General features: G+C 52.3%; 8 protein-coding genes across 8 annotated transcripts; 3 read left to right on the forward strand and 5 right to left on the reverse strand.

Annotated features, from left to right (window-relative positions):
- Nucleotides 1-23: 23 nt before the first annotated feature.
- Nucleotides 24-1,007, forward strand: BO88DRAFT_483666 (HD domain-containing protein). The gene is made up of 2 exons (XM_025712237.1): nt 24-107; nt 174-1,007. The coding sequence occupies exons 1-2, from the start codon at nt 62-64 to the stop codon at nt 788-790; spliced, it is 663 nt and encodes a 220-aa protein (XP_025568432.1). The 5' UTR covers nt 24-61; the 3' UTR covers nt 791-1,007.
- A 134-nt stretch (nt 1,008-1,141) lies between these two features.
- Nucleotides 1,142-1,855, reverse strand: BO88DRAFT_355173 (HIT family protein; the record flags this gene model as incomplete). The annotated part of the gene is made up of 2 exons (XM_025703698.1): nt 1,635-1,855; nt 1,142-1,561 (listed from the first exon to the last, which is right to left on the reverse strand). Coding segments are annotated over exons 1-2 (543 nt in total), but the record flags the coding sequence as incomplete, so codon positions are not given.
- A 170-nt stretch (nt 1,856-2,025) lies between these two features.
- Nucleotides 2,026-4,070, reverse strand: BO88DRAFT_400308 (Mob1 family protein). Its single transcript, XM_025705531.1, has 2 exons — nt 3,568-4,070; nt 2,026-3,494 (listed from the first exon to the last, which is right to left on the reverse strand). The coding sequence occupies exons 1-2, from the start codon at nt 3,799-3,801 to the stop codon at nt 2,151-2,153; spliced, it is 1,578 nt and encodes a 525-aa protein (XP_025568434.1). The 5' UTR covers nt 3,802-4,070; the 3' UTR covers nt 2,026-2,150.
- Nucleotides 4,071-4,137: 67 nt separating this feature from the next.
- BO88DRAFT_378097 (CobW family GTP-binding protein) lies at nt 4,138-5,827 on the forward strand (the record flags this gene model as incomplete). The annotated part of the gene is made up of 6 exons (XM_025704430.1): nt 4,138-4,258; nt 4,375-4,458; nt 4,512-4,523; nt 4,581-4,677; nt 4,731-5,268; nt 5,328-5,827. The coding sequence occupies 6 exons, from the start codon at nt 4,138-4,140 to the stop codon at nt 5,667-5,669; spliced, it is 1,194 nt and encodes a 397-aa protein (XP_025568435.1). The 3' UTR covers nt 5,670-5,827.
- A 446-nt stretch (nt 5,828-6,273) lies between these two features.
- BO88DRAFT_328105 (protein kinase family protein) lies at nt 6,274-9,018 on the reverse strand (the record flags this gene model as incomplete). The annotated part of the gene is made up of 1 exon (XM_025702540.1): nt 6,274-9,018. The coding sequence occupies one exon, from the start codon at nt 9,016-9,018 to the stop codon at nt 6,274-6,276; it is 2,745 nt and encodes a 914-aa protein (XP_025568436.1).
- A 3,773-nt stretch (nt 9,019-12,791) lies between these two features.
- On the reverse strand, nt 12,792-13,381 carry BO88DRAFT_483671 (uncharacterized protein; the record flags this gene model as incomplete). Its single annotated transcript, XM_025712238.1, has 3 exons — nt 13,173-13,381; nt 13,036-13,095; nt 12,792-12,949 (listed from the first exon to the last, which is right to left on the reverse strand). Exons 1-3 carry the CDS (start codon nt 13,270-13,272, stop codon nt 12,792-12,794), a joined length of 318 nt encoding a protein of 105 aa, XP_025568437.1. The 5' UTR covers nt 13,273-13,381.
- A 913-nt stretch (nt 13,382-14,294) lies between these two features.
- BO88DRAFT_328121 (endopeptidase La) lies at nt 14,295-17,693 on the reverse strand (the record flags this gene model as incomplete). The annotated part of the gene is made up of 2 exons (XM_025702542.1): nt 14,295-14,456; nt 14,514-17,693. 2 exons carry the CDS (start codon nt 17,691-17,693, stop codon nt 14,295-14,297), a joined length of 3,342 nt encoding a protein of 1,113 aa, XP_025568438.1.
- Nucleotides 17,694-18,181: 488 nt separating this feature from the next.
- Nucleotides 18,182-24,112, forward strand: BO88DRAFT_328648 (BRO1-domain-containing protein; the record flags this gene model as incomplete). Its single annotated transcript, XM_025702566.1, has 6 exons — nt 18,182-18,394; nt 18,466-19,712; nt 19,770-19,943; nt 20,961-21,263; nt 21,339-22,935; nt 22,994-24,112. The coding sequence occupies 6 exons, from the start codon at nt 18,182-18,184 to the stop codon at nt 24,110-24,112; spliced, it is 4,653 nt and encodes a 1,550-aa protein (XP_025568439.1).
- Nucleotides 24,113-24,232: the final 120 nt, after the last annotated feature.

Raw genomic sequence — 24,232 nt, forward strand, 5'->3', positions numbered from 1 at the left:
ATCTCCTTTCTCTACCTTGACTCCTCTCTTCCACTCTCCCCTCCAAACCTCTTTCAACAAAATGGGCTCCGAAAACCCCTCTGATCCCCTCTGGACCACCCAGTCCGGTGAGCAGATTCTAACCCCTCCTCCACCATTCCCCTCCACCAGCTAACATCCAGCTCTTCGACCAGTCCTGGCAAGCCTCCCTCACCCCCCAGAGGAGAACTCCGCCTCTCCGATTCCCTTCTTCCACCTTCTCGAACGTCTCAAGACCACCAAGCGTGAAGGATGGCGCCGCTTCGGCATCAACTCCGGCGAATCCATCTCCGACCACATGTACCGCATGTCGGTGATGACCATGCTCGCGCCGCCCACCCTGGCCTCCCGCCTTAACCTGCCCCACTGCATGAAGATGGCCCTGATCCACGACATGGCCGAATCCCTCGTCGGCGACATCACCCCCGTCGACCGGGTCGACAAGACCGAGAAGGCGCGTCGCGAGGCCGCCGTCATGGACTACATTGCCAACAACCTCCTGGGCGGCGTTCCTGGTGGCATGTTGACCGGACAGGAGATCCTGAAGGTGTTCAACGAGTACGAGGCCAACGAGACTCTGGAGGCACAGTTCGTCCACGACGTCGACAAGATGGAGCTGCTGTTGCAGATGGTGGAGTACGAGCGCGCCAACAACATTGACCTCACGGAGTTCTGCCACGTTGCGAACAAGGTGCAGTTGCCGGAGACGAAAGAATGGGCGGCAACGGTGCTGCAGGAGCGCGAGAAATTCTGGAAGAGTAAGGCGACATGAGCATGATCAGATGTGACACATAGTACGATAAAATGTACGGCGTTAAAGTGATGATTACGACCGTGGACGGTACGGGAATGGGGGGTTTCGGGTCTTGTTCGTTTATTTCTTTTCCATGATACGCATGCTGTGCATATTACATTACACTCCGTGCGAGGCGTTGGGGGAGTGTTTAATTTAGATATTAGCTCCAATAGACCTACACATACACACATACCCTCTATACAATATACAAGTACAACACCGCATAATATACACTCTAACCCAATCTAATCAATCCAAATCCTCTTTCTCCATCTCCCCCGCCAACCTCCACGCCTCCCCCTCCATCTCCTCCGCGGATCTAGCCACCCTCTCCTCATTATCCACCCTCGGAAACCTCGTCCTCCCCCCTTTACCCCCCTTCTCACCATCTCTATGAAAGACATCTCTCAAATCGCCCTCCTCCCCATCCAACATCTCATAAACCGCATCCATCCCACCCTTACTATCCAAATCCCCCCTCTTCCTGGGTATCACATGCGCATGAACATGCGGCACGCTCTGGCCCGCATCCGCACCATCCTGGATAGCAATATTCAGACTCGACGCTCCATATACACGCTCGATCATGCGCGCTACGCGCCGCACGGTCAGGAATAGATCTGAGGTCTCGGTCGGGGTGAGGTCTGTCACGCGAGGAACGACCCGTCGGGGCGAGATGAGGACGTGCCCTGGGAGAATGGGTTTTAGGTTTACGAGGGCGTAGCTGTAGGGGGTTAGGTGGAAGACCTGTTTTGTTTTATTCTTTTTAGTATTTGAGGGGGTGGATATGTATATAATGGGGAAAGGAGGGAGGGCGTACTTGGGTTGTGACGGTGAAGGGACCGAAGTGGATGGGTCCGGCTTTGAGGATTTGGGTTATGGTGGTTGGGATGGACATTGTTGGTGTTGTTGTTGTTGTTGTGGAGGGGGCGGGGGTGGACATCTATGTATATAGGTGGGAGGTTATTTGAGGTATATATGTATGTGTATGGTGTATGGGTTGGTGGTATGTGTAATTGATTGTAGAAGAGAGAGTTGGTTGTGTTGAAGGTGACGATGAGGTGGACTACTTGCGGTGGAGAACATCGCTATCGACATCATCGGAGTTAGACGGAGATACCATGCCATACCATCTATCATTTACAACCACCACCATCTACATCTATAGTACTACAGACATAGCAGTCCAATCCACTCATAAGGGTATCATTACTCGCTCGTATATTACATCAGAGCCTTCCCAACAAACATGCTCACATATTACAACCGTGGTATCGACACATGCCATCATGTATCATGTCAAAAAAGAAATCAGTAGAAATGAATCTGCTCGTCGCTACGCCTCCTGCGCTGCTTCCTGCGCTGGCGCTTCCTGTTCGCTAATTTGCTCGCTCGGTTGCTTCGTTTCGGCCTCTACCTCAGGGTTCGCCTCTATCTCTGCAGGGGCGTCGCTTTCAGGCTTGGCCGGCTCTTCCGCCTCAGCTTCAGTTTCAGCCTCAGCCTTGGGCTCGGCCTCGGGCTCCGCTGTCTCTGGCTTCTCTTCTGATTTCTCTTCTGGCGTCTCTGTTGACTCCTGAGTTGCCTCGTCATCGTCGGCGTGTACCTCCGAAACGGTGACCTTAGATCCGTTGTCGTCAACAGATGGCTCCGGCTCCGGCTCAGGCTCCGGCTCAGGCTCAGGCTCAGGCTCAGACTTTTGCTGCTCCTTGACCGCTGGCGTTGGCTCGGCCTCCTTCGGCGCAGGAGTAGAGACAGGAACAGGGGCAGGAGCAGGAGCAGGAGCAGGAGCAGGAGCGGAAGCAGCCGCTGCGGCATTCGCAGCTGCAACGGCAGCCGTTGCCGCCGCTACAGCCTGCTGTCTCGGCTGCTCGTCGTCCTCTGCGCCTTCGTTGATGGTCGTCACACTCGAGCTGATCGACGGGCTATTTTTGTGACGCCTCGTGGTTGCTCCCGTGCTGATCGACGCTGGCTCCATACTCTCCAGCGACAACGGCTCGTTCTCCTTGCGCAAGATTGTCATCCGACGATTGTCCGTGTGCTCTGGCGCGGCCGGCTGCTGAACATCGACGCCCTCCGCCTCCGCAGGAACCGTGTAATTATCCTCCGGAATGAGACTGTACATGTCGCAGACCGTCTTGAAGAAGATATATAGCCCATCGTGTCCCTCCACCTGCCAGAACACCTCCCGGTGCTGGAACCAGGCGTGCGCAAAGATGCGATACAGCCGTCGGAAGATGTTGGTCAGATGTCTCATGCTGGCCTGTGCGCCGCCGCCCGTCTCCGAACCGAGAGTCAGTCGGCTGGGAAAGTATTTAGGCGACGTAAGGATATTCGTGGCCCAATCGAGGGTATGGCAGCAATAGTCGATGGCGCAGCAGGATTTGGGCGGATCGTGCACGGCACAGAGGTACTGCCACTCGGATGCACGCATCTCGGGGCAAGTCTGGGAGGAGCAGGGAGGAGAGTCGGCGAAGAAGGCGATGATGAGATTGTTGACTTTCATAGTCAGGAAGCGACACAGCTCGTAGAGCCATAGCGACCGGTCGACGCCGTCCGGAGGTTCTGCGAGCTGCATGGCGACATCCCGGCTGATGGGAACTACTGTATCAGAGCCTTCGGGCCGTGTGTAATGATTGTAAAGAGCCTTGAGGTGTTCTTGGAGTTGGAAGGGGGAATCAAGCTATTGCAGAAAGGGGTGGCTGGGTCAGCGGAGCTACTCGGAGACAGCTGTGCTTTGTTTACGAAAACCGTACCTGGGAGAGAGGGATCAGAGGCGGTCCAACAGCCATATCTCCAGCTCTAGTACCCGGACGAATCCTCCTGGTTGAGCCATCCTCCGATGTTTGTGAAGCGCCCAGCAATTGCTCCGTCTCGTGGTCAAAGGACTCGCCGACCGAGGGTGACTTGGGTCCGATCTGGACCTCCGTGAACGGAGGCGGACTAGGCAGACGTGGAGAGGTGGCCTGCGAGACTCCCGCAGTAGCCATAGCGAGAGGATTCGCAGAGTCTCAAATGAGTGAAATCGGAAAGAAGGAAGGTAATGAAGACGAGGAATGTAAATGAGAGACGAAAGGAATTGGAGAAGAACAACAACAAGCTGGAATGAGGAGATAAGATGGAGCTGGCCGGACGGGGATTGGCCGCGATTGTCTGGTTTGCATTGCTGCCAAATGACTGCCGGTGCCCTAAGCCCTAGCGGTTCCTGTTGGGGTAACGTCATTCCCCGACATTCTCCATATCTTAGCATTCATCTGGCATTCTAACTATTCTAGTTTATACTCCGGTCATTTTTCTCCCCAGCTTGCAAAAACACAGCGTTCGATATGGACGACGACGATGCCCCACCCCAGCTGGTTGACATCTCGACCGCCCCCGATGTGGCCCCGCCATCGACGTCACTAGACACGCCGCCTCAGAACCGCGTGCCCATCACGCTTGTGACTGGTATGATGTGATGCCACACATGCAGATCCATCTCCCTTGTAGACCAGCAGCAGAAAAGAAAAGAAAAAAAAAATCTCCCGTAGATCCACATTAACTAACATGTTCCCTCGTGTCAGGCTATCTGGGAGCCGGCAAGACCACTCTCCTCAACTATATCCTCACCGAGAAGCATGGCAAGAAGATTGCCGTGATCATGAACGGTGAGTGACCACCACTATAGCTACAAGATTATTAAATTGCTAAGATAATGTAGAGTTCGGTGACTGTAAGACAACCCATACACCATGCAACTATATAGATAATCACAATTAACATCACCCAGCAACCGACATCGAGAAACCCCTAACCGTCAACCAAGACGGTCAAGAAGTGACCGAATGGATGGAAGTCGGCAATGGCTGCATCTGCTGCTCCGTCAAGTACACCCCCATCCCATGCCCTAGAATCACCCAACCCATCTAACCAACTACAGAGACAACGGCGTCATGGCCATCGAATCCCTAATGGAACGCCGCGGCGCCTTCGACTACATCCTGCTTGAAACGACCGGACTCGCCGATCCAGGCAACATCGCCCCCGTGTTCTGGGTCGACGACAACCTAGGAAGCAGCATCTACCTCGACGGAATCGTCACACTGGTCGACGCCAAAAACATCCTGCACCTACTCGACGAGCCCACGCCCGAAGAAACCGTCTCCAGCCACGGTGCAGAAACCGAAACCGAAACCAACTCCAACCACACGCACACGCACACCGGCCCCGTCCTCTCCATGGCACACATGCAAATCTCGCACGCCGACGTAATCATCATCAACAAAGCCGACCTCGTCACAGCAGACGAACTCGCCACAGTCCAAGACCGCGTAACGGCCATCAACAGCGCAGCTAAAATCCACATCACGGATCATAGCAAAACGCCGAAGATAGAGGGCGTGGTGCTGGATTTGCATGCGTATGATCATTTGGATTCGTTGGATTTTGCTCAGAAGGGACATAGTCATATGGATCCGGTATAGACCCTTTTCCTTCATTTCCTTGGTTTCGTCGTTTACTGATGAATTACTCGCAGTCTATCTCAACCATCGCCCTCACTACACCCCCCATCACCCCGGCCCAAGTATCCCGCGTCGATACATGGCTTCAATCCGTCCTGTGGGACTCCGTGATGCCGCTCGCGGAGGAGGTATCGGGGCCGACGGGATTCGATATCCATCGGTTAAAGGGGATTCTGGTGCTGAGTGATGGGTCGACGAAGATTATTCAGGCGGTGCGGGATGTTTTTGAGATTAGGGATTCGGAGCCGGCGGACGGGAAGAACCAGTGTAAGATTGTCTTGATTGGACGGGGGTTGGGTGGTGAGGATGGTGGGAGGGCGTGGCAGAGGAGTTTGGAGGAGTGGTTGGGTCGGTAGAGTAGAACTACTGGTTGATTAATTTGGTGATGAAGGTATAGTATGTAACGATGACGAAGATGATGAATGTATGTATTGAAGAGTAGAGTAGAGTATTACAGTTGCATACTACTACTACTAGATATGATGTATTATTTATATGGGAAGAGGGACCAATCAAATAGTTCATCCTTTCAGATTAATACAGTTGCTGCTTAGAATAGTATTAACAAACCAGTGTACAAGATAGAAGCGGCGCGAAGTTCAAAAAGTCACAATATCCATCCGGTCGTAAGTCGTTAGTGGGCAGGTAGGTAGAAAGCAGTAAATGAAACGAAATAACAAAACGCCATGTCCAGAAATATTCCCACTGCTCTGATGGCAGCTGGGTTCCCGAGACTGTAATTGCAACTGCAGTAGTGAAAACCTGCGTGAGGGCTTTTGAGGGGATGATCAGCGTGTAGTAGATCAAGCCAAGATAAAACAAAGATCAGAGAGAAAAGCAAACCCCGAAATCATCCAACTCCATATTCGCCGTAATGCCCGCTGAATACTCCGTAGAGCAACGCTTCAAGAGAACTAACTGTACAGTGAGAATAGCAGGAGTGCCACTACCTGCAATGGCTCAACACTCCCTTCCTGTCATATGAACGCCTAAGGCGTCTTCCGTAAATGCTGGATTGATGGGTAAATGGGAGTCGCTCAAATAGGTCGTGGGTTCTTGGAGGCCTTGGTGAGGGTATCCCAAGGTGGAACTCATACTCAGATGCGAGAATTGGTCTGCGTCTGAGTCTATCATTTTCTGGTCGGGAACATTGGCTGCAGGATTAATCGGTAGTATTGAGTGAAGAAGTGAAGAAACGGAACGCGACGGCGCTTCTATCGGCCAATGTTGGTCGTCAATCAGCGCCTGTCCCAGGTCCGTCAAGTGAGCTGGGCATAAATCCGTTGATTGGGTATCTGCTGATGACATTGGAGATTCTTGAGACCGTCCCATTTCCGATAGGTTGTTGGATGAATAGTGATTCAATGATGGCGATTGTTGCCCCGCTACACCGGCAAATTCTTTCGGCATATGATCCGCTTCACAGGGGATTTGATCAACTGCACCGTCCATTGTTCCTCGCGGATAAGGAGGATGAGCGTTGCCGACCAAATCAGGCTCGTCCTCCATATAGCTTGGAACGGTGTTGTGTACTGCATGAGAGCCTCTCAGATTTGTCTGAGGTAAGACTCCATTAGCCATTGGTGAATAGGTGACTGCGTTTACTCTGCGCTGGGCTGCAGATAGTGGCTCCCTTTCGAGCAGTTCGTGCTCCGCTGTCCTACCCACCCCGGCTTGCTGCTCCCTGGACATGATGTAATGTTCTCTATCTGGAGAAGAAGCAAAGTCACTGCCATCATGCTGTAATGAGTATGTATCATCCAGCGATAATTGAGTGTCGAAAGACGCCCCATTGACTACAGGCTGCGTGTGGTGATACAGAAAAGCCGCTCGAGGATCGTACAGTGGCAAAGCGCCGTTCTGTAAGGCGACGCCGAGGCCTGTCTGTGCAGGACGTATCGGAGGAAACGACTGCTCGGTCATCCACATATTGCGGGGGAAAAAGCCTAGAAGTTCCTTGGCCGACAGCCGGTGTCGGGGGGTGGCACTCAAACAGATAGAGACCAACCTACGGTAGTAGTCCGGTACCCGTGCGTCCGGTGGAATCATTAGAGGACGAGGCTGTCGTTCTGGTTCATCTTCCTCCATTGCCAGAGCCCACAATGTCATGCCCAGCTGAAACAGATCCGTCTTCACCCCGATATACATCGATATTCGCTGGTTACTTTCGATTTTCGCCGCAATCTCAGGAGGTTCCCATCCTACCGGACAGCCGCGGCGATTGATATCAATGATCTTGGCATTGTCATCGGCATCAACAACAATGTTGGAAAGCGTAAAGTCTCCTTGTACGTAGCCAGCCTCGTGGATCTCACACAGACCGTGGACGATCTGCCTGGCCCAGCGTTCCCGCCGCTCCCAGGAAATCATGCCACGGTTCTCGTAAAGAATGTCGACCAACGCTCCCTTCTCTGCATAGCTAATTAGAAGCCCCTTGACCACCTGCTGCAGGTCGTCGACCACGATTCCTTCTACCCGGACAACATAAGGGGTGCCCTGTAAGGCGTGAAGCGCGTTGATCTCGTACAGAAATTCATCTACTGTGTCGGGTCCAGGAATCTCCTTCTTGATGTATGCCTTGCCATCTAACTGGACGTTGTAGACGAAGCCGGATAGATGCGCGTCGAAATGGAGCTGGTTCTCCGGGACCAGTCTTGCTTGTGGCAAATGTCCGATACAAGAAACGGGCGGATAGGGAATGATTTCGTTGACATCCTCGGTAACGTGCACATGCAGGCGGCCGTCGCGAGTTTCCAGCTTCAGGTTGGTGACTGTGTCGTAAAACTGAATCTCCGACAGCGATTCGCGAATCGACTCGTAAATTCGGGCACACTTGTCTCGCTGATACCGCAATTCCCTCAGGTCTTGTTCCAGGGAATCCGGGGGCGCACCACGGTAGTCGCAGGATATGGTGACTCTCCGCCACCGAGTTGGAGTCTCAGCATATGTGACGAAAAACTTTTCTCGCTCCGAGCGATCCCGAAAATGCATGCTCAGGTTCAAAATCCATCGCTTTTCCAGTTCCATCTCGAGCGTATCGTCCGGTAGCTCCTCGGGAGCTTCCGCCACGTCAGGACAGGGGTTCCATTCCGAGAGAAAGTCGCTGTCCTCATTCGCCTCAGGCAGTCGCTCGACCGTGGTCTCGCTCGGGTCTTCGCGCCACTGAACCTCGGGAGCGGACAGTCTGGGGTCCACGGTGGGCGGTGGGGATCTGGACCGGTGGGAGCTCACGGCGCGACGACGGTCGGCGGACACTGCACGACGGGGCTCGGGTTCTAGGGGTGATAGATTGTCTCGCCGCTCGGAATTCTGTCGCTTAAAGGTAGTGGCTCGCGGCAGACCGACTCCTACCTTTCTGGACAGGCGACGCTTGAGATTATCGTGGGGTTTGTTGTTGCTGTGGTGCGGTTTGTTGTTGTTCTTGCCGCTTGGGAGTGAGTTTTGGTGGTGGGTGTTGTTACTGTTGTGATTACCATTATGCTCGTTGTGGGCGGCTGGAGAATTGGGTTTATTTGCGGTGGGGGCAGCGTCGCCAGCGGGGGAATGTGAGGAGAAATCTCGATCATCGCGGCCCAGCCACCTGCGAAGGCCCAGGCGATGCCACATGCTCTGCTTGGGACGGGGAAGGTCAACCTTCTCCGGGTCCAACAACAGACCGAGCGACCTCGTCGGGCTACAGGAACTGTCGGCAATGGAGATGGCCATACGGATCGACACGGTCGCTAAATTGTCGTACGGAGAACGACTGGAACACCCGATGGGGATGGAATGGCGATGTCCATAAGAATTGCGACAAAATCCTTGCGGTCAGCAGTGACTGTAACCCTGTGCGAGGTCTCTCACAGGTCTGACGAAGAGGGAAAGGAAATAACAGAAATAATTATGGGTATTAGATTTAAGCCCTCTTGAATGAGACGAGCGAAGGGAAAGAAGAAAAAGAAAGCAGGGAATCAAAAGCAAAGAAAACAAAAAATGAGAAATTGTGCTGCAATAGACCAATAAGCAATAAAAAATCAAGTTAAGGAAAGAGAAAAATAACAGGAAAAAACTTTAAAATCGGATTCAATGATATAAATAAATAGAAATGAATCTCCCTGAAGAAGTCGGTGAGAACCCGAGTTTGTGTTGTCCAGGCACTGCTTTGCCCAGTCAAACCGAGTCCCACTGGGCGCACAGTGACGAGATGATGGTCGGGGATGTAATTTGATCTTGTTCTTATGACCTGGGGTAGTGGAGGTAATGGTGGTGGTGGTGGTGTTGTTTTTGCTGTCGTTGTCAGGTTGCTACTAATGGGGATCAAAGGCAGAGGGAGTGACAATGCAGTGGGATAGAGAGGGCATAGAGAGACGCGCAGGACAAATAAGGATGACGAGGAAGCGGAATACGACGAATGGGGGCGAGGATGAGTCGATAGTAGACCGACTAACTTGGTCGTAGGTGTCACCCGGCTGCAAGGCTGGTTGGGCTGAAGGAACAGGAAAGGAGAGGCCGAGGATTGGATTAGTATCGCAGCCAGTCGATCAGTTGATCCATAAATGGGGGTGGTAGAGTAGAGAGGAGAGGAGAGAAGAGGAGACTAGTAGTTGTGAGAGGAGATGGTGAAAGAGGAGGCGAGGAAAGTGTTGGTGAATTCACCGCCCACGAGACGCAGTGATGGAGAAAGAGAGAGTGTGTGTGAGAGAGAGAGGGAGAAGATGTGAGAGGATGGAGATGGATTGAATAGCAAGCAAGCAGTAGTTGTCACAAGAGAGTGTGCGTGAGTGTGAGTGAGAGGAAGAGGAAAAGAGATTGGCAGGACTGGGCCAGAATGGAACAGGCCCAATGGAAGACCGATGGAAGAAACGGCGAACGCACAATCGGATCCTTGCGTAGGAAAATAACCCTCAAACCAATGGAAATCTCAAACGGACTAAAGCACGAAGGATGATGCAAAAAACTACTAGATGCTAAGTATGGAGGAGTCTAGTCAGTCTCTCTGGGCCATGGCGAGACAGCGAATCTGGAACCGCAATCACAGCCGCCGTCTTTGAGCCAGTGGAGATGCACGGCGGCCTGACAGTGAGTGCCTGATGAATGGATGGGAATGTTAGTAGTAGTAGTAGTAGTAGTAATTTAAGATGAGACGAGCATTGTTCCTAGTTACCATATGGTTAGTAAGTCAGTAGTATATTCCCGTTGGGAGATACAAAGTAGTAGTAGATATTGGGGGAGTAGTATGACTCCGATCGGGAATCAACCCTACTAAGAAACTCAAAAAGTAAATCAATTCGTAGGAAATAACCGGAAACCGACTTGTAAACTAAAACTCTACAATAATCGCTATCTATCTGATTTCTCGGATAACGCCTTGATTTCTTCAAAGTCCACCGCAAGCAGGCTGGAGCACACTACTCGATTCATCTCACGGCATCCACTACTGCAGACGCACAGCCCAACTTTCTTCTCGAAGCCTCCCCGTTCGTTCCTGTCTTCTTCCTCTCCCGATCCAACTGTTACTCCTACTGCTACTCTGGTATCCGACTTACTGAGCTGGTCGGGTTTTCGTCTCCGATCGTCTCCTAACTAAGTCAGAGTTCCTTCACTATCACCGAGGAAGCCCCCCCTCTCTCCCCCCAGAATCCACCCATCACCTCATCATCACTAGGCTCTTCCAGATGTAAAATTTCTGGGTTACCCGAGCGTATCGCTGGATCCGCAAACATAACAACACCACCAGGCAAGGCCACGCTGTACAAACATCTGTCTGCCAGGTCCCCCCCTCTCTCTCCCGATCAAGTGCATAACCAGGTTGCTGCCATGGAGGAGGGGGGAACTGAAAAGACAAGGGAAGAGGGAGGGGAGGGGCGCGAGGTGAAGTAGTACACCTGGATCCAATAATCCAACAAAGATAAGTAAGATAGTCCCTGGAAGACCCCATTCTTCGTTAATAGTTCATACTTCATCACGGCACCAAGACCCTCGTCGGGTCCTCATAGATACTACCCATAGTTAGTTAGTAGGTACTAGCTATCCCCCCGCGGTTAAAATTTACTTTTTCAAAGTGATGCTCCCATTCAGATCGAAGGAACAACAACACCTCAGGATGATGCGGCCAATCATTATCCTCCACCTTGTAGCGTAGTAGTAAAACATCCCCGTTTTTATTTCCTGTGCCAGTAAATAACATAGCTGCCATTCCTAGTTCAGGTAGTCAATCAGTTAGTACTAGTTGCTAGATAGACAGACCGTTGTTGTCGTGGTTGAGCCTGTTTTGGGAGAAGATGATGGCATGGGGACTGTATATGCAGGCCCGCTGCACTGCCTACTGACATGGTATGCATGTTCTTGTACAACTGTGTCAAAGTCCAGTGTATACAACTAAGGGAAATAGACTAAACATACCATCTGATAATATCATCGATGACCTCAGTAAACCTTAAGATGATGACTTTCAAGAACTAAATCTTGAGAACTCTTAGTCCTTCATTACCACAGTAAATGGGGCATACATCATCACCATCATCATTCCTACCACTCATGTAATTCTGGTAAAGGGGGAAAAAAAAAAGTCAGATTAATAACCAGGCAACCAACCCATGCGGAGGTTCCCGGATGGTATAGCCAGGACAGTCCGAATGACACACTCCCTCTTCATCCAGCCTGTCAGATCCGTTGTCGTGGTCTTTCTACAAACTAGCTCCCCCCTGCTTGCATCCAATCCGGGGCAAAGCCTGGGGGGCCCAGTAGTAGAGAGGGGGGCCCTTGACGAGTCCGGACGGGATTAGCAGCAGTGGTAAGTAGTAAGTAGTAGTGACATGTAGGTCGGGTAGGAAGCTTACTCCTATAGGACGGATAAGGTTTCATGATCATTGGTGCGATATCTACAATCCTAGTCGTTAGTGGACGGTCTATGCATATGTGATAGTATGCGGTTAGTATTATCATCACGGATCAATATCTAGTTATGGTTGTAGTGTAGTTGTAGGTGTTGGTGTTGGCTATAGTAGGTTACACTAGTGGATTCTAGGCCATGTCGGCCAAGGTTCTTCTCGAGTAAGGGTTAAGTGATTAGGATTGCCAGAATACTATCAGGTCATTAAGAAGCAAGCGTTGAAAATGCTAGAACTAGGCTCTCAAGTCTCCATAGTCCGTTCCTCATGTCGTCCCGCGCAGCAGGTGTGACAACAGATCATTCCACGGTGACGATTGCCCTGTTCGGCAAACAACGACTCATAGAAAAGAAAGAAAAAAAGAGTGGAGAATTGAAGTAACACGAAAGAAACGCAAGAGCCACTCAGTGTCATAGACTAAGCTGAGAAAGATTGGCAGATATGAAAAGAAAGCACAACACCACCCAGGTAATAGCAACCATGTCGACTAACTAGAGCTTGCTTCATCGCCACCATCCATCAAGCACAAACTCATGATGCGCACCAGATAGCCAACCGAAAGCCAGGCCATCATCAAGCATACTTGTCGACAGGATACATGCATCACACTTAAGGCCACTTTCCAGGTCCCATGCAGGCGCCCAGAACGCATGTATCAGTGTGGCAGCACTGAGAGCTATAACGGCAAACACGGCGATGACATCTCTTGTCCTTAATTTCGACCGTTTCACCGTCGTCTTCGTTGACCAATTCAGAATTGGACTCGTCTGTGTTCAGAGGAAATGAGAAGAGGTTAGTTTCTTGCATGTGTCTACAAGGGATGTCATGTTAACAGAAACAGAGAGGCACAAACCTTCATCACGAGTAGCAAGTTTGAAATCATTCACATCGAAGTCTTCAACATCGAACCAGGCTTTATACAGGGAAAGTGCCGGTTAGCAATCTTGTCTTTCTGTGCAAATAGTATAAGAAGGAAGGACAACTACATACTTCCATGAGTGCTGGTGACATCAGGAGCGACCTCAGGGACGGCCGCGGATGCCACGAAGGCAACAAGGAGGGTCAGAACGCAGAGGATATTGAACTGCATCGTGTTTGACAATGAGGGCAGCAGTATTTTTGTTTTGGGTGGTACCGAGAGATGCTGATCGACGATTTGTGCGGAATATGTGAGTTACGAGAGAAGATGTGAGGGTATGTGAGGAACGGATATAAGAGGTGAGGAGAGTTAGAGAAGCGCAAGAGAGGGCCTGGGAGGCGCTTTATAGACTGAGAGAAAAGACGTCCCGTGACTTACGCCGCTGTGAATGAGATATCCTGCCTCTCCTTTAAAAGGTAGGACGCGTGAATGAGTGTTGAAACACAAATACTTCTCTCGCACTCCTTTCAATATTTGGAAGGTGAGGTAGAATTGTAGGAACCGGGTGCGACCAACTACTACGTGAATATGAGGTCTCCGTTAGGGCTAGATCATGCCTAAGTAATATTCACCATTGATTACAGATATCTATGAGGTGAAGAGGCAATCTTAAACCTAATATGGGCAGGAGCGTAGGTTTAAAGCCATGGTTTGGCTGTTATAAAAGGGACAGGGCTTGGGCAAAGTAGCCTCTATTACAAGAAACATAGATAAAGCCTTGGTATGTACATATACAAGATGTGATATTGTCCATTAGCAAGCCTGAAAACAGCGTCAGGAAGCACTGTAGTCAGAGCTCTATCCTCTTCCTCCAGACCGGTTTATTACATGATCCAACAATGATACACAGCCGGCCTCATGGACCATTCCAACAATCTTCTTTTCTCAGAGCGGAGTGAGTGCTAGGCTGCAGTATTGCCGTTCGTCGTATCAGGACTGCTAGACAGCCGGTCTAGGCGAACGTCAACTTCAACCTGCGGTTGCGGTATGGCCCACAACTTGAAGCAACGGGCAAAACGCCACGAAGTGAATCTAGAAACTAAACAAAAAAAAAAGTGATGAGAAAATGAAACAACTCCGAACCATGCTTTCCACAGGATAACGCCTTGCACGTGACCAGAAAGAAAATAAACAATGCCCGGCGTGAGCTGGAGAACAGTATGTCATCAAGGCGTGAGGACTGGTGGCGTAATTCACTCGTCTTCCTCTACTTCGTTGGATTTCTTCTCAGGCTTCTCAGCCAGCTGCTTCTGCCAGATGTTATTGGCAGCACCTTTGTCCAAGTCGGTAAAGAGAATATCGAACACCTCCGAGTACCAGCCTACTGCATGGCCTTCGATGCCCTCCTTAATGTTCTGTGATTGTATGTTAGCTTCTTATCGGGCACTCCCAAATGATCATCCAACACTCACCTCGGGCAGCTCCAGCCAGTCGGACATGTTGTCCGCGGGGAAAATGATCTTCTTAGCACCAGCACGGCGAGCAGCGACGGTCTTCTCCCGCAAACCTCCAATGCGCAGGACCTTTCCGGTCACGGTCAGTTCTCCCGTCATAGCGATGGTTGGGTCGAGTGGGTGGTTCAAAGCCAAGGACAGCAGAGATGTTGCCATGGTAATACCAGCAGATGGGCCATCCTTGGGCACAGCACCCTCGGGGCAATGCATGTGCAGCTTAGCCTTCTCAAAGAATCGGTTTTCGGGGAACTGCTTCGCCATAACCGACTTGGCAAATGAGTAGGCGATTTGGCTAGATTCTTTCATCACGTTTTGCAGGTTACCGGTGATATCGATGCCCGGTCGGGACTGAGGCGTCAGGGCGTTCTCCAGGATTGATTCGACGTACAAGGCAGCACCTCCCATGCTAGTCCAGGCAAGTCCCATGGTCACACCAGGAGGGAAGGTGTCGTAGAGACGGTCAGCCGTGAAGATGGGGGGTCCAACATAGTCAGTAAGGCTGTCTTTGCCGATACTGAGCTGCACACTTTCCGGAACCTTCAGCGCAACGCGAGGCGTTTCCGTCGTGGACTTCTCCGGATCGACAGGCGACTTTGAGTCGGGAGATTCAGTCTCCTTCTGTGACTCCTCTTGAACGGCTTTGCCCTCATCTGTGAGAGCCTTCTCTTCTGCGAGCACGTCTTCGCCGAGATCCCGAACGATCTTGTATGCCGCCTTACGATAAACCTTCTCGATCTGCTTCTTCAGATTCCGAACACCACTTTCACGGCAGTAGGACTTGATGAGTTCCTCAACGGCCTCCTCCGTCAAGCTAACATCAACCTCCTTCAGACCGGTAAGCTCTCGAGCAGCAGGGGCGAGATACCGCTGGGCAATGGCCATCTTCTCATCGGCAACATATCCCGACAATTCGATGAGCTCCATGCGGTCCAGGAGTGGCCGAGGGATCGTGTCAGTCACGTTTGCTGTGCAAACAAAGAGAACCTTGGACAAATCTACTGGGACATCCATGTAGTGATCCAGGAACGACGAATTCTGTTCAGGGTCAAGCAACTCAAGAAGCGCAGAAGACGGGTCTCCCTGGTGCCCGCGGCCGATCTTGTCGATTTCGTCGATCAAGATAAGGGGGTTCTCGGTCTGGCACTTCTTGAGGGCCTGGATTATGCGTCCAGGAAGAGCGCCTACATAGGTCCTACGGTGTCCCTTGATTTCGGCAACGTCGGTCAAGCCTCCAACTGAGAAGCGGTAATACTGTCTGTTCAGTGCCCGTGCGATGGACTTTCCAATACTGGTCTTTCCCACACCAGGCGGTCCGACCAGACAAAGGATCTTGCCCTCCACGGTACCACGCAGTTTGCCCACAGCAATGAACTCGAGGATACGGTCTTTGACATCCTTGAGACCATAGTGGTCTTCATCGAGAACCTTCACCGCATGCTGAATACCGAAGTTCTCCACGCTCTTTTGTCCCCAAGGAATCTGAGTAAGCCAGTCCAGATAGTTGCGGGTGACATTAAACTCAGAGGCAGCAGGCTCCAGATGGGCCAGCTTGTTGAGTTCCTCGTCGAACACCTTCTTGACGGCGTCCGGCATAGCAAGCTTCTCTGCCTTTTCCTTGAACTTCTCGACCAACTTATCTTTGCCATCGGACTCGATGCCCAGCTCCCGTTTGATGCCCTTCATTTGTTCCATCAACCAGTATTCACGCTGTCGCTTCTGAATCTTAGCTTCCACATCCTTAGAGATCTTGGATTGGAGTTGCGCGTTCATAAGTTCCTTCTTCAGCACCACCAAGGCCTTGGGGAGTCTCTCCTCAATGTTCATCAACTCCAAGACCTCTTGCATTTCGTTGAGCTCTCCTGCAGAGACGGCGGCGGCAAAGTCCGCCAGCTTGGCGGGCTCGTCGCTCAGATTGCCGGGGAACTGGTCGGTATAGAACGCAGAAATCTGGTCGCGGAACAACGGGTTCAGGCTCGCGATTTCTTTGCACACGTTGACGATCTCACTAGTGACGGCGCGGATGATAGCACTCTTCTTATCGTAGGGTTCCTCCGCAAGGTTCTCCACATTAACCAAGCTGACGGGATACTTTCGCAGGAAGGAGGTGGGTTCATAATGGTCCTTGGGGGCGAGTTCGGCAGTACCCTCCTCGAAACTGGCGACAACATCCCCACGGCGCTCTGATGTCTTCTCCTCGGTTGTGCCAGCCTTGGCAGCATCGCTAGGCGGAAGCAGCGAAGAAACCTTGATACGACGGTGGGGATAAAGAACGGCGGTAACCCCACTCGCTTCGCCCCGGAGAGGGTACGCGGCAGTGATCTGAGCAAAGACACCAACATCATAGACGTCGTCCAGGTTCTCGATCACATCGCCATCTGCATTCTCATCCTTGAACAAGAAAGCACCCACGTATGGTTGTCCCCGCTTCATCATGTCTTGTATGGCGGCGGCTACATTCGGGTCTCGGATGGTGATTGCTTTGTAGAAGCCCGGGAATAACGGTCGCTTTGCGATCGGGATTGCCATCACCTGAGGATACACTTCGGGAACTGACGGCTTCTGTAAGGCCTTCTCGCCGGAGCCCTTCTTGCCCTTCTTACCGCCGTCCTCGTTGCCACCATTATTCGCGCCACTAGGCCTCGAGTCGGAGCCACCATTGACAGGTATGGGGGATGGGGTATCAGATGAGTTCCCCTTGCCTTCTACTGCATTACCATCCTTCTTCGAGTCTTCCTCCAGGCCACGTTGCTCCTTGTCCGCGCCTGCCTTCTCCTTCCGCCGTGCAAAGCCCGATGTCGGAGCTCCGGGTTCGTGTGACGATCCCTGCTTGCCAGAGGCATCGGCGGCCTTGCGTCGGGCATCTGGAGCACGCTCAACATCCTTCTCCTCGTTTGCGTCTTTCTGCTCCTTCTGAGCAGAGTCGTCCTTTTCGTCGCCGGGCGGGGGCTTCTCTCTCCGCCGGATGGAGCTCGAGGAGAAGGCGCGGGAGGTCGGGAGGGAGCGGTGAAGTCGCGACGCATTTAGTATCGATCGGGCGGTGACATTGTATCTTGAGGGAGCAAGTAGAGGTCGAGGGATGAAGGGACGCGAGGCTTGTTGGAGCGCGGCTCTCCAGGGGAGAGTCTGGCCGCGGAGCATGCTAGTAGCTTTACTAATGTAGATGCGGATGAAACGAGGCGGCAAAGAAGCAGGTGAGTGGGAAGGAGAGGGGATGGGGGAATAATATAATACAAGACAGTAGCTCTAAAGCTGACTGAGAGAGAAATCCCAACGAAGACAAAAGGAGAGGAAGGTGATGGCTCAATGGGCACAATGAGGTCGAGGGGGAGATCAGTTCACTTCGGTCAAGTCGGTCGAGTGCTTGATTACCGAAGCAGGCTTTCATCATCGCAGCCCGCGGATTAATGATGCTCCGGTCGGGAAACTTTTTCGAGGCGAGCGACTCGAAGCTTCCAAGCGTCTTCCCCATCAGGAGGCGGTCGAGCGAGTCTCAAAACTAAAAGGTCACCGGCTTCTGCTCGAATCAGCTTCGTCGGTTTCCAATCTCGCTTCTCTGCCTTTCTCCTTCGTTCCCTCTCTCATCGTCTCTCTTTATCCTCCCGTTGGATGCTCCTCTGCTGCTCACGATGAGTGCTGCTTCCGCCGCAATGCCCAAAGCCGCGGCTATTCCCGCTCGTTTACTGCGGACTTCGCGACAATGCTCCAAGCAGAGCCCGGCCGCCAGTGTCCGATCAACCACCACCGTTCGGACTTATCATGTGTCGACTGCTTCTTCAACAAGCCAGCGCCTGCGGGATGGTGTTCGTAGCAAGAACAGTCCGGCATTCCTGTCGTCAAGGGTAGGTATCATCTACAATGTCCCATGGAGAGATTGTCCGGGCTGTGACTAAGTTCCCATTCCCGTCCGCAGGTTTTCCATACGACCGCTCCTCTTGGAGCCATGTCTGACCCGTATAAAGTTCTAGGAGTCGACAAAGGTGCTTCTGCAGGCGACATCAAGAAAGCTTACTATGGAATGGCCAAGAAATATCACCCGGATACCAACAAAGACCCTGGCGCCAAGGAAAAGTTTGCGGAAGCTCAGTCGGCCTACGAACTTCTATCCGATCCGAAGAAGCGCGAGAATTTCGACCGGTTTGGCTCAGCTGCTTTCGACCAGAATGGCGGCTTCGATCCCAGTGGCGGTAACCCGTTTGCCGGCGCCGGTGGTTTCCACGGCTTCGGTGGTGGATTTGGTGGTGGATTCCCTGGAGGAGGATTCTCGGGTGACATCAACTTCGAAGACTTGTTCGGCGCATTTACCGGCGGCGCTCGCCGTGCGGGTCGAGGACGCCGAAGCCCGTTCCAGGAGATCTTGGTTGGCGAAGATATTGAGGTTCAAACCAACATTTCTTTCATGGAAGCTGCGAAGGGTACCTCCAAGGATATTGTCATCACTCCTCTGAAAGAGTGTGGCACCTGTGACGGAGACGGATTGAAGAAGGGCGCCAAGCGTTCGCAATGCCGTCAGTGCAACGGTTCTGGCACTCGGGTACACTTCATGCAGGGAGGATTTCAAGTTGCGGCCACCTGCGATGCCTGTGGAGGTGCGGGAATGATTGTTCCCCGCGGATCCGAGTGTGGCTCGTGTAAAGGAAGTGGTGTGGTCAGAGATCGCAAGACCGTTCAGGTCGACATCCCCGGCGGTGTCGAGGATGGCATGCGTCTGAGAGTGTCCGGAGAAGGTGATGCCCCTCCTACAGGCACCGCGGCAGCCCCTGGCTCCCGTACACAGCGTGGTGACCTGTACGTCTCCATCCGCGTCTCCCCCGACCACCGCTTTAGCCGCTCCGGCTCCGATATTCTCTACACGGCCTCTATTCCCCTCACTACCGCTCTGCTTGGCGGTGAAGTGACCGTCCCGACTTTGGACGGCGAGGTCAAGGTCAAGGTTGGCACGGGTACTGGCACGGGTGACCGCATTACACTCTCTGGCATGGGTATGAAGAAACTCGGGGGCCGTTCTAGAGCCTTCACTCCTACGGGTGACTTGAAGGTGGAGTTCAAGGTTGCCATGCCGAAGTACTTGACTAGCAATCAGCGAACGATTCTCGAGGTTCTTGCAGATGAAATGGGTGACAAGACAGCCAGGCGCATCATGGACATCCCCAGGGATGGGTGAGTTTTGTAGCATTCCTGAGTTTGATTCCTTCTACGGTGTTGCTGACAAAGAAGCAGATCGACTCCTGACTCCAGCTCCACCTCCGACTCTTCCAAGAACGAGGGATTCCTCAAATCGGCCTGGCACAAGCTCATGAACCATTCGAAACAATCGGGATCGGAAGGCTCGGGTAGCGAATCAGGCAAGAAGGACCGCGGCGACAGCAACAAATCCGACGACGAGAAGAAGTCCGGCTCCAGCTAAAAGGGGTTCCCCGACAAACATGTGTATAATCGACAAAATCTGGATACTCCTTCGAAACACATTCGTTTCCTTACTGTGTAATTATGTTTACGGGAAAATATCATAGCGCCGGCGAGATTGGGGGTTCTGGTGCCATTCTGCATGTTGGGATAATTCGATTCGCCTGTATCCGTTCAATTGATTCATTTGTGACGTTGGGTTGTTTATAGAGAGACTTACTCAGGATGATGTGTGTATGTATGTCGTGTACGATTAGAGTTAGCGCTCCAAGACATTCTCCTCTTCTCTTCTAAAACAAGTAATTAATTCAGAGTTTCGACCGTCCAACTGTCCGGAGGAGTACAGGACATTGACTGGTGGAGATTTAAATTGCAAGATGTGTCAGAGAGAGTAAGAGAAAAAGTATAGATTCAGGCATGCCACATTGCTGCCTTTCTGGCCGTCACGGCCGGCGGTTAGAAAGTGTCCCATCACAGCACATTCTCGCCCCCATCCGCAACTCGTCACAATCACCTTCCAGTCAACCACCACCAACCGCCTCTCTCTCTCTCTACTCCACTCCACTCCTTTCTGCCTGATTCTATCACCCAGCAGGTGAGATCTGTCCTTCGTCTTGGATTGTAGCCTGCCAGGTAAAGCCTAATCTCCTCCCCGAGCAACTACACCACCCAATGCCCTCCCGCCTCCCTCGCTGGTCTTGTTGCTGGGCTCCCCACTTCCGTCATCATCGTCGAGCTAACGACGGAACTACTGTTAGGCTGCCTCGGGGACGACTAGACTTGCTAGCGACCCTGCGACTAATCTATCTATCGATCCTTACCACCACCGGCCACCACAATTCTCGCAGGGTTGAACGACTAAGCATCGCCTACCTTCGTTACCCCACAGTGCCATCCCCGAAAACCCTCCCCCTCGATCACTGCGACTTCGCCCTTGTCCGCCCTACTTTGACTTCCCTGCTCGACCTCGGGCCCGCCTGTCTCTCCGCCTTTGGATGGGAGCTCCCCGCTCCTCCCGAGCAACAAGATGGTTCAATCGCCTATGATCTCGTGTCCGCTCAAGCAGACCAACGAGATCGATTGGATTCGACCCCTCAAGGACTACATCCGCCAGAGCTACGGTGAAGACCCCGATCGCTACAGTTCAGAATGCGCGACCCTCAACCGCTTGCGCCAGGACATGAGGGGCGCGGGGAAGGATAGTGCGACAGGCCGCGACCTGTTGTATCGGTATTATGGACAACTGGAACTCTTGGACCTGAGGTTTCCGGTCGATGAGAACCATATCAAGATCTCCTTCACTTGGTACCCTAACCCCTTGACCTTTTCCTGTACCAGCCACGCCGTTTCAGTCTGCTAATACCTCAATTCCTCGCATAGGTATGATGCCTTTACCCAGAAGCCTACTTCGCAATACTCGTTGGCGTTCGAGAAAGCATCAATCATCTTCAACATCTCCGCCGTTTTGTCATGCCATGCGGCAAACCAGAATCGCGCCGAAGACACCGGTCTCAAAACCGCGTATCACTCTTTCCAAGCATCCGCAGGCATGTTCACGTATATCAACGAGAATTTCCTCCACGCGCCGTCGACCGATTTGAACCGGGAAACTGTTAAGGCTCTGATCAACATTACCCTCGCACAAGGCCAAGAAGTCTTCCTGGAGAAGCAGATCGCGGACAATAAAAAGGCCGGTCTGCTCGCAAAACTTGCAAGCCAGTCCGCCTATCTGTACTCTCAGGCCGCTGAGGGAATGCAGGAGTTCGTAAAGGGGGTTTTCGACAAAGTGTGGACAATCGTTGTGCAGGCCAAGGCGGCACACATGGCCTCTGTAGCGTCCTACTACCAAGCCTTGACCGACAGCGAAAGCGGATCACACGGTGTAGCCATTGCCCGGCTGCAGCTGGCAGAGAAGAATTCAACCGCAGCACTAGGATGGGCCAAGTCTTTCCCATCATCGGTCTCCCCGAATGCCAATTTGAGCTCCGAATCGGGCACCAATCTCCTCGATATCATCAAGTATCATCTTGCCAATGTCCAAGCCAAGCTTACCGTATTCATGAAGGACAACGACTTCATCTATCACCAACCCATTCCCAGCGAGGCAGGTTTGTCAGCTGTTGCGAAGCTGCCTGCAGCAAAGGCAATTCCTGTCAGCGAGCTCTATCAAGGCCAGGATATCCAACGTATCATCGGCCCGGATATCTTCCAGAAATTGGTCCCGATGTCCGTTACGGAAACGGCCAGTCTCTATGATGAAGAGAAAGCCAAGCTGATCCGTGCGGAAACCGAGAAAGTTGAGACGGCAAATGGAGAAATGGCGGCCAGTCTTGATTATCTAAAACTTCCGGGTAGCTTGAATATCCTTAAAGGGGGGATGGACCAGGAGGTGACTGTGGATGATGAATTCCGACGATGGTGCCAGGAGCTTGCGGGTCATCAACCATTTATCAAGGCCTTCGATGGGCTACAGGATCGCAAAGTGGAGATTCTCGCGCAACTAGACCAGTGTTCGAAACAATTGGACCTGGAGGAGAGCGTCTGCGAGAAGATGCGCTCCAAATACGGAGCGGATTGGAGTCAGCAGCCCAGCGCCAGGCTAAACACAACTCTACGGGGCGATATTCGAACCTACCGAGACACCATCAATGAAGCGAGTGCCAGCGACTCACAGCTACTGTCTACTCTGCGGCAGTACGAGGCAGACTTCGATGAAATGCGATCTGCAGGTGAAACAGACGAAGCTGAAGTGCTCTTCCAACGTGCTATGATCAAAGCTGGCTCCAAGCAGAGCAAGGGTAAAAATGGACTTGGCAGCCCGTACGCACCAACGGCGGAAGGAAGCTTGATTGATGATGTCTACGACGAAGGCAGCTCTTCGGTGTCAGAGCAAATCGCAAGAGTCGAAGCTATATTGAAGAAGCTGAACCTGGTCAAGAGAGAACGGGCTCAGGTCTTGAAAGACTTGAAGGATAAGGTACGTCTATCTGAAAACTTGAGCACATTGCTCCACAAGACTAACGGCCCATGAACAGGTTCACAACGACGACATCTCCAACGTTCTGATACTGAACAAGAAAACCATTTCTGGACAGGAGAGTCAGCTTTTCGAAGCGGAGCTGGAGAAATTCCGACCGCACCAGAACCGACTCCTCCAGGCCAATCACAAACAGGCTTCGCTGATGAAGGAGCTTACGAAGATATACGGTGATCTACTGCAGGACAAACGAGTGCGTGCCGAGCAATCGAAGTACGAAGCCATCACCCGTCAACGCAACACGGTGATGTCCCGATACAAGAAGATCTACGATGCATTCAATGGTCTCTTGTCGGGTACGGCGCAAGCCCAGACCTTCTACAAGGAGATGACCGAGACCGTAGACAGCCTGAAGAAGAACGTTGAGACCTTTATCAACAATCGACGATCCGAAGGCGCCCAGCTGCTAGGCCAAATCGAGCGGGAAAAGGCAAGCAATGCCAATGAGCAGGAAGACCGCGAACGAGAGAAGCTGCGACAGCTAATGGAGCGCCTGTCTACGGAACCCAAGACATCATCAACTCCTTCCTCAACGACGACCGCGCCGTCCAAGGTCAAATCCCCTCCTCCCGCCATTCAGACGCCCGCATATCCCAACCCCGCCATATCTTCTCCAAAGATGTCCCCACGGTACCCTCCCAATGTCGGAGGACAGCCGCAGGGCATCCCAATATCGCATTCCCCTGCCCCCTACGGACAGTACATGGGCCACGCACCGGGCGTTTCCTACGTCCCAGGACAGACATTCCAGCAAGGCGCAGCAGCGCCTCTCTCAGAGGGCTACAACCCAATGGCCTACCCCGTCCCTCCGGCCGTCTCTCCCCCGCCAAACTTCTACACGTCCACCCCTACTCCATTCAGCTACGCCGGGCCCACTCCGCCAGCAGCTCCATCCTCCTTTATGCCCCAGGGCTACGTTCCGCCTCCTCCGCCGCCTCGTCCCCAGCAGACCAATTACCCCTCTACGACGGGGCCGTACCCATCGGGTCCTGGCGGCTACGCACAAAGCAGACCTTACGGCACATCCCAGCATCACAAAGCTCCCTCGCAGTCTCAACCCCAATCGACATCCGCGTCTGGCAATGACCCCTGGGCTGGCCTGAATGCATGGAAATGAAACCAACTAATTACACATGCATGCACAGGATGAGATTCATGGGATGTTATGGAATGGAATGACAAGGGAAACAGGGGTAGGGATCATGATATGAAAGTATGATAGACTTATTTATGGAAT

Source organism: Aspergillus vadensis, assembly GCF_003184925.1.
Source record: "Aspergillus vadensis CBS 113365 unplaced genomic scaffold BO88scaffold_1, whole genome shotgun sequence".
Lineage (NCBI taxonomy): Eukaryota > Fungi > Ascomycota > Eurotiomycetes > Eurotiales > Aspergillaceae > Aspergillus > Aspergillus vadensis.

Coding starts and splice junctions, on each gene's coding strand:
- BO88DRAFT_483666 (XM_025712237.1), top strand. CDS start 62: ATGGGCTCCGAAAACCCCTCTGATCCCCTCTGGACCACCCAGTCCG. Junction 108..173: donor CCTCTGGACCACCCAGTCCG/GTGAGCAGATTC, acceptor CTCTTCGACCAG/TCCTGGCAAGCCTCCCTCAC.
- BO88DRAFT_400308 (XM_025705531.1), bottom strand. CDS start 3,801: ATGGCTACTGCGGGAGTCTCGCAGGCCACCTCTCCACGTCTGCCTAGT. Junction 3,495..3,567: donor CTCTGATCCCTCTCTCCCAG/GTACGGTTTTCG, acceptor TTTCTGCAATAG/CTTGATTCCCCCTTCCAACT.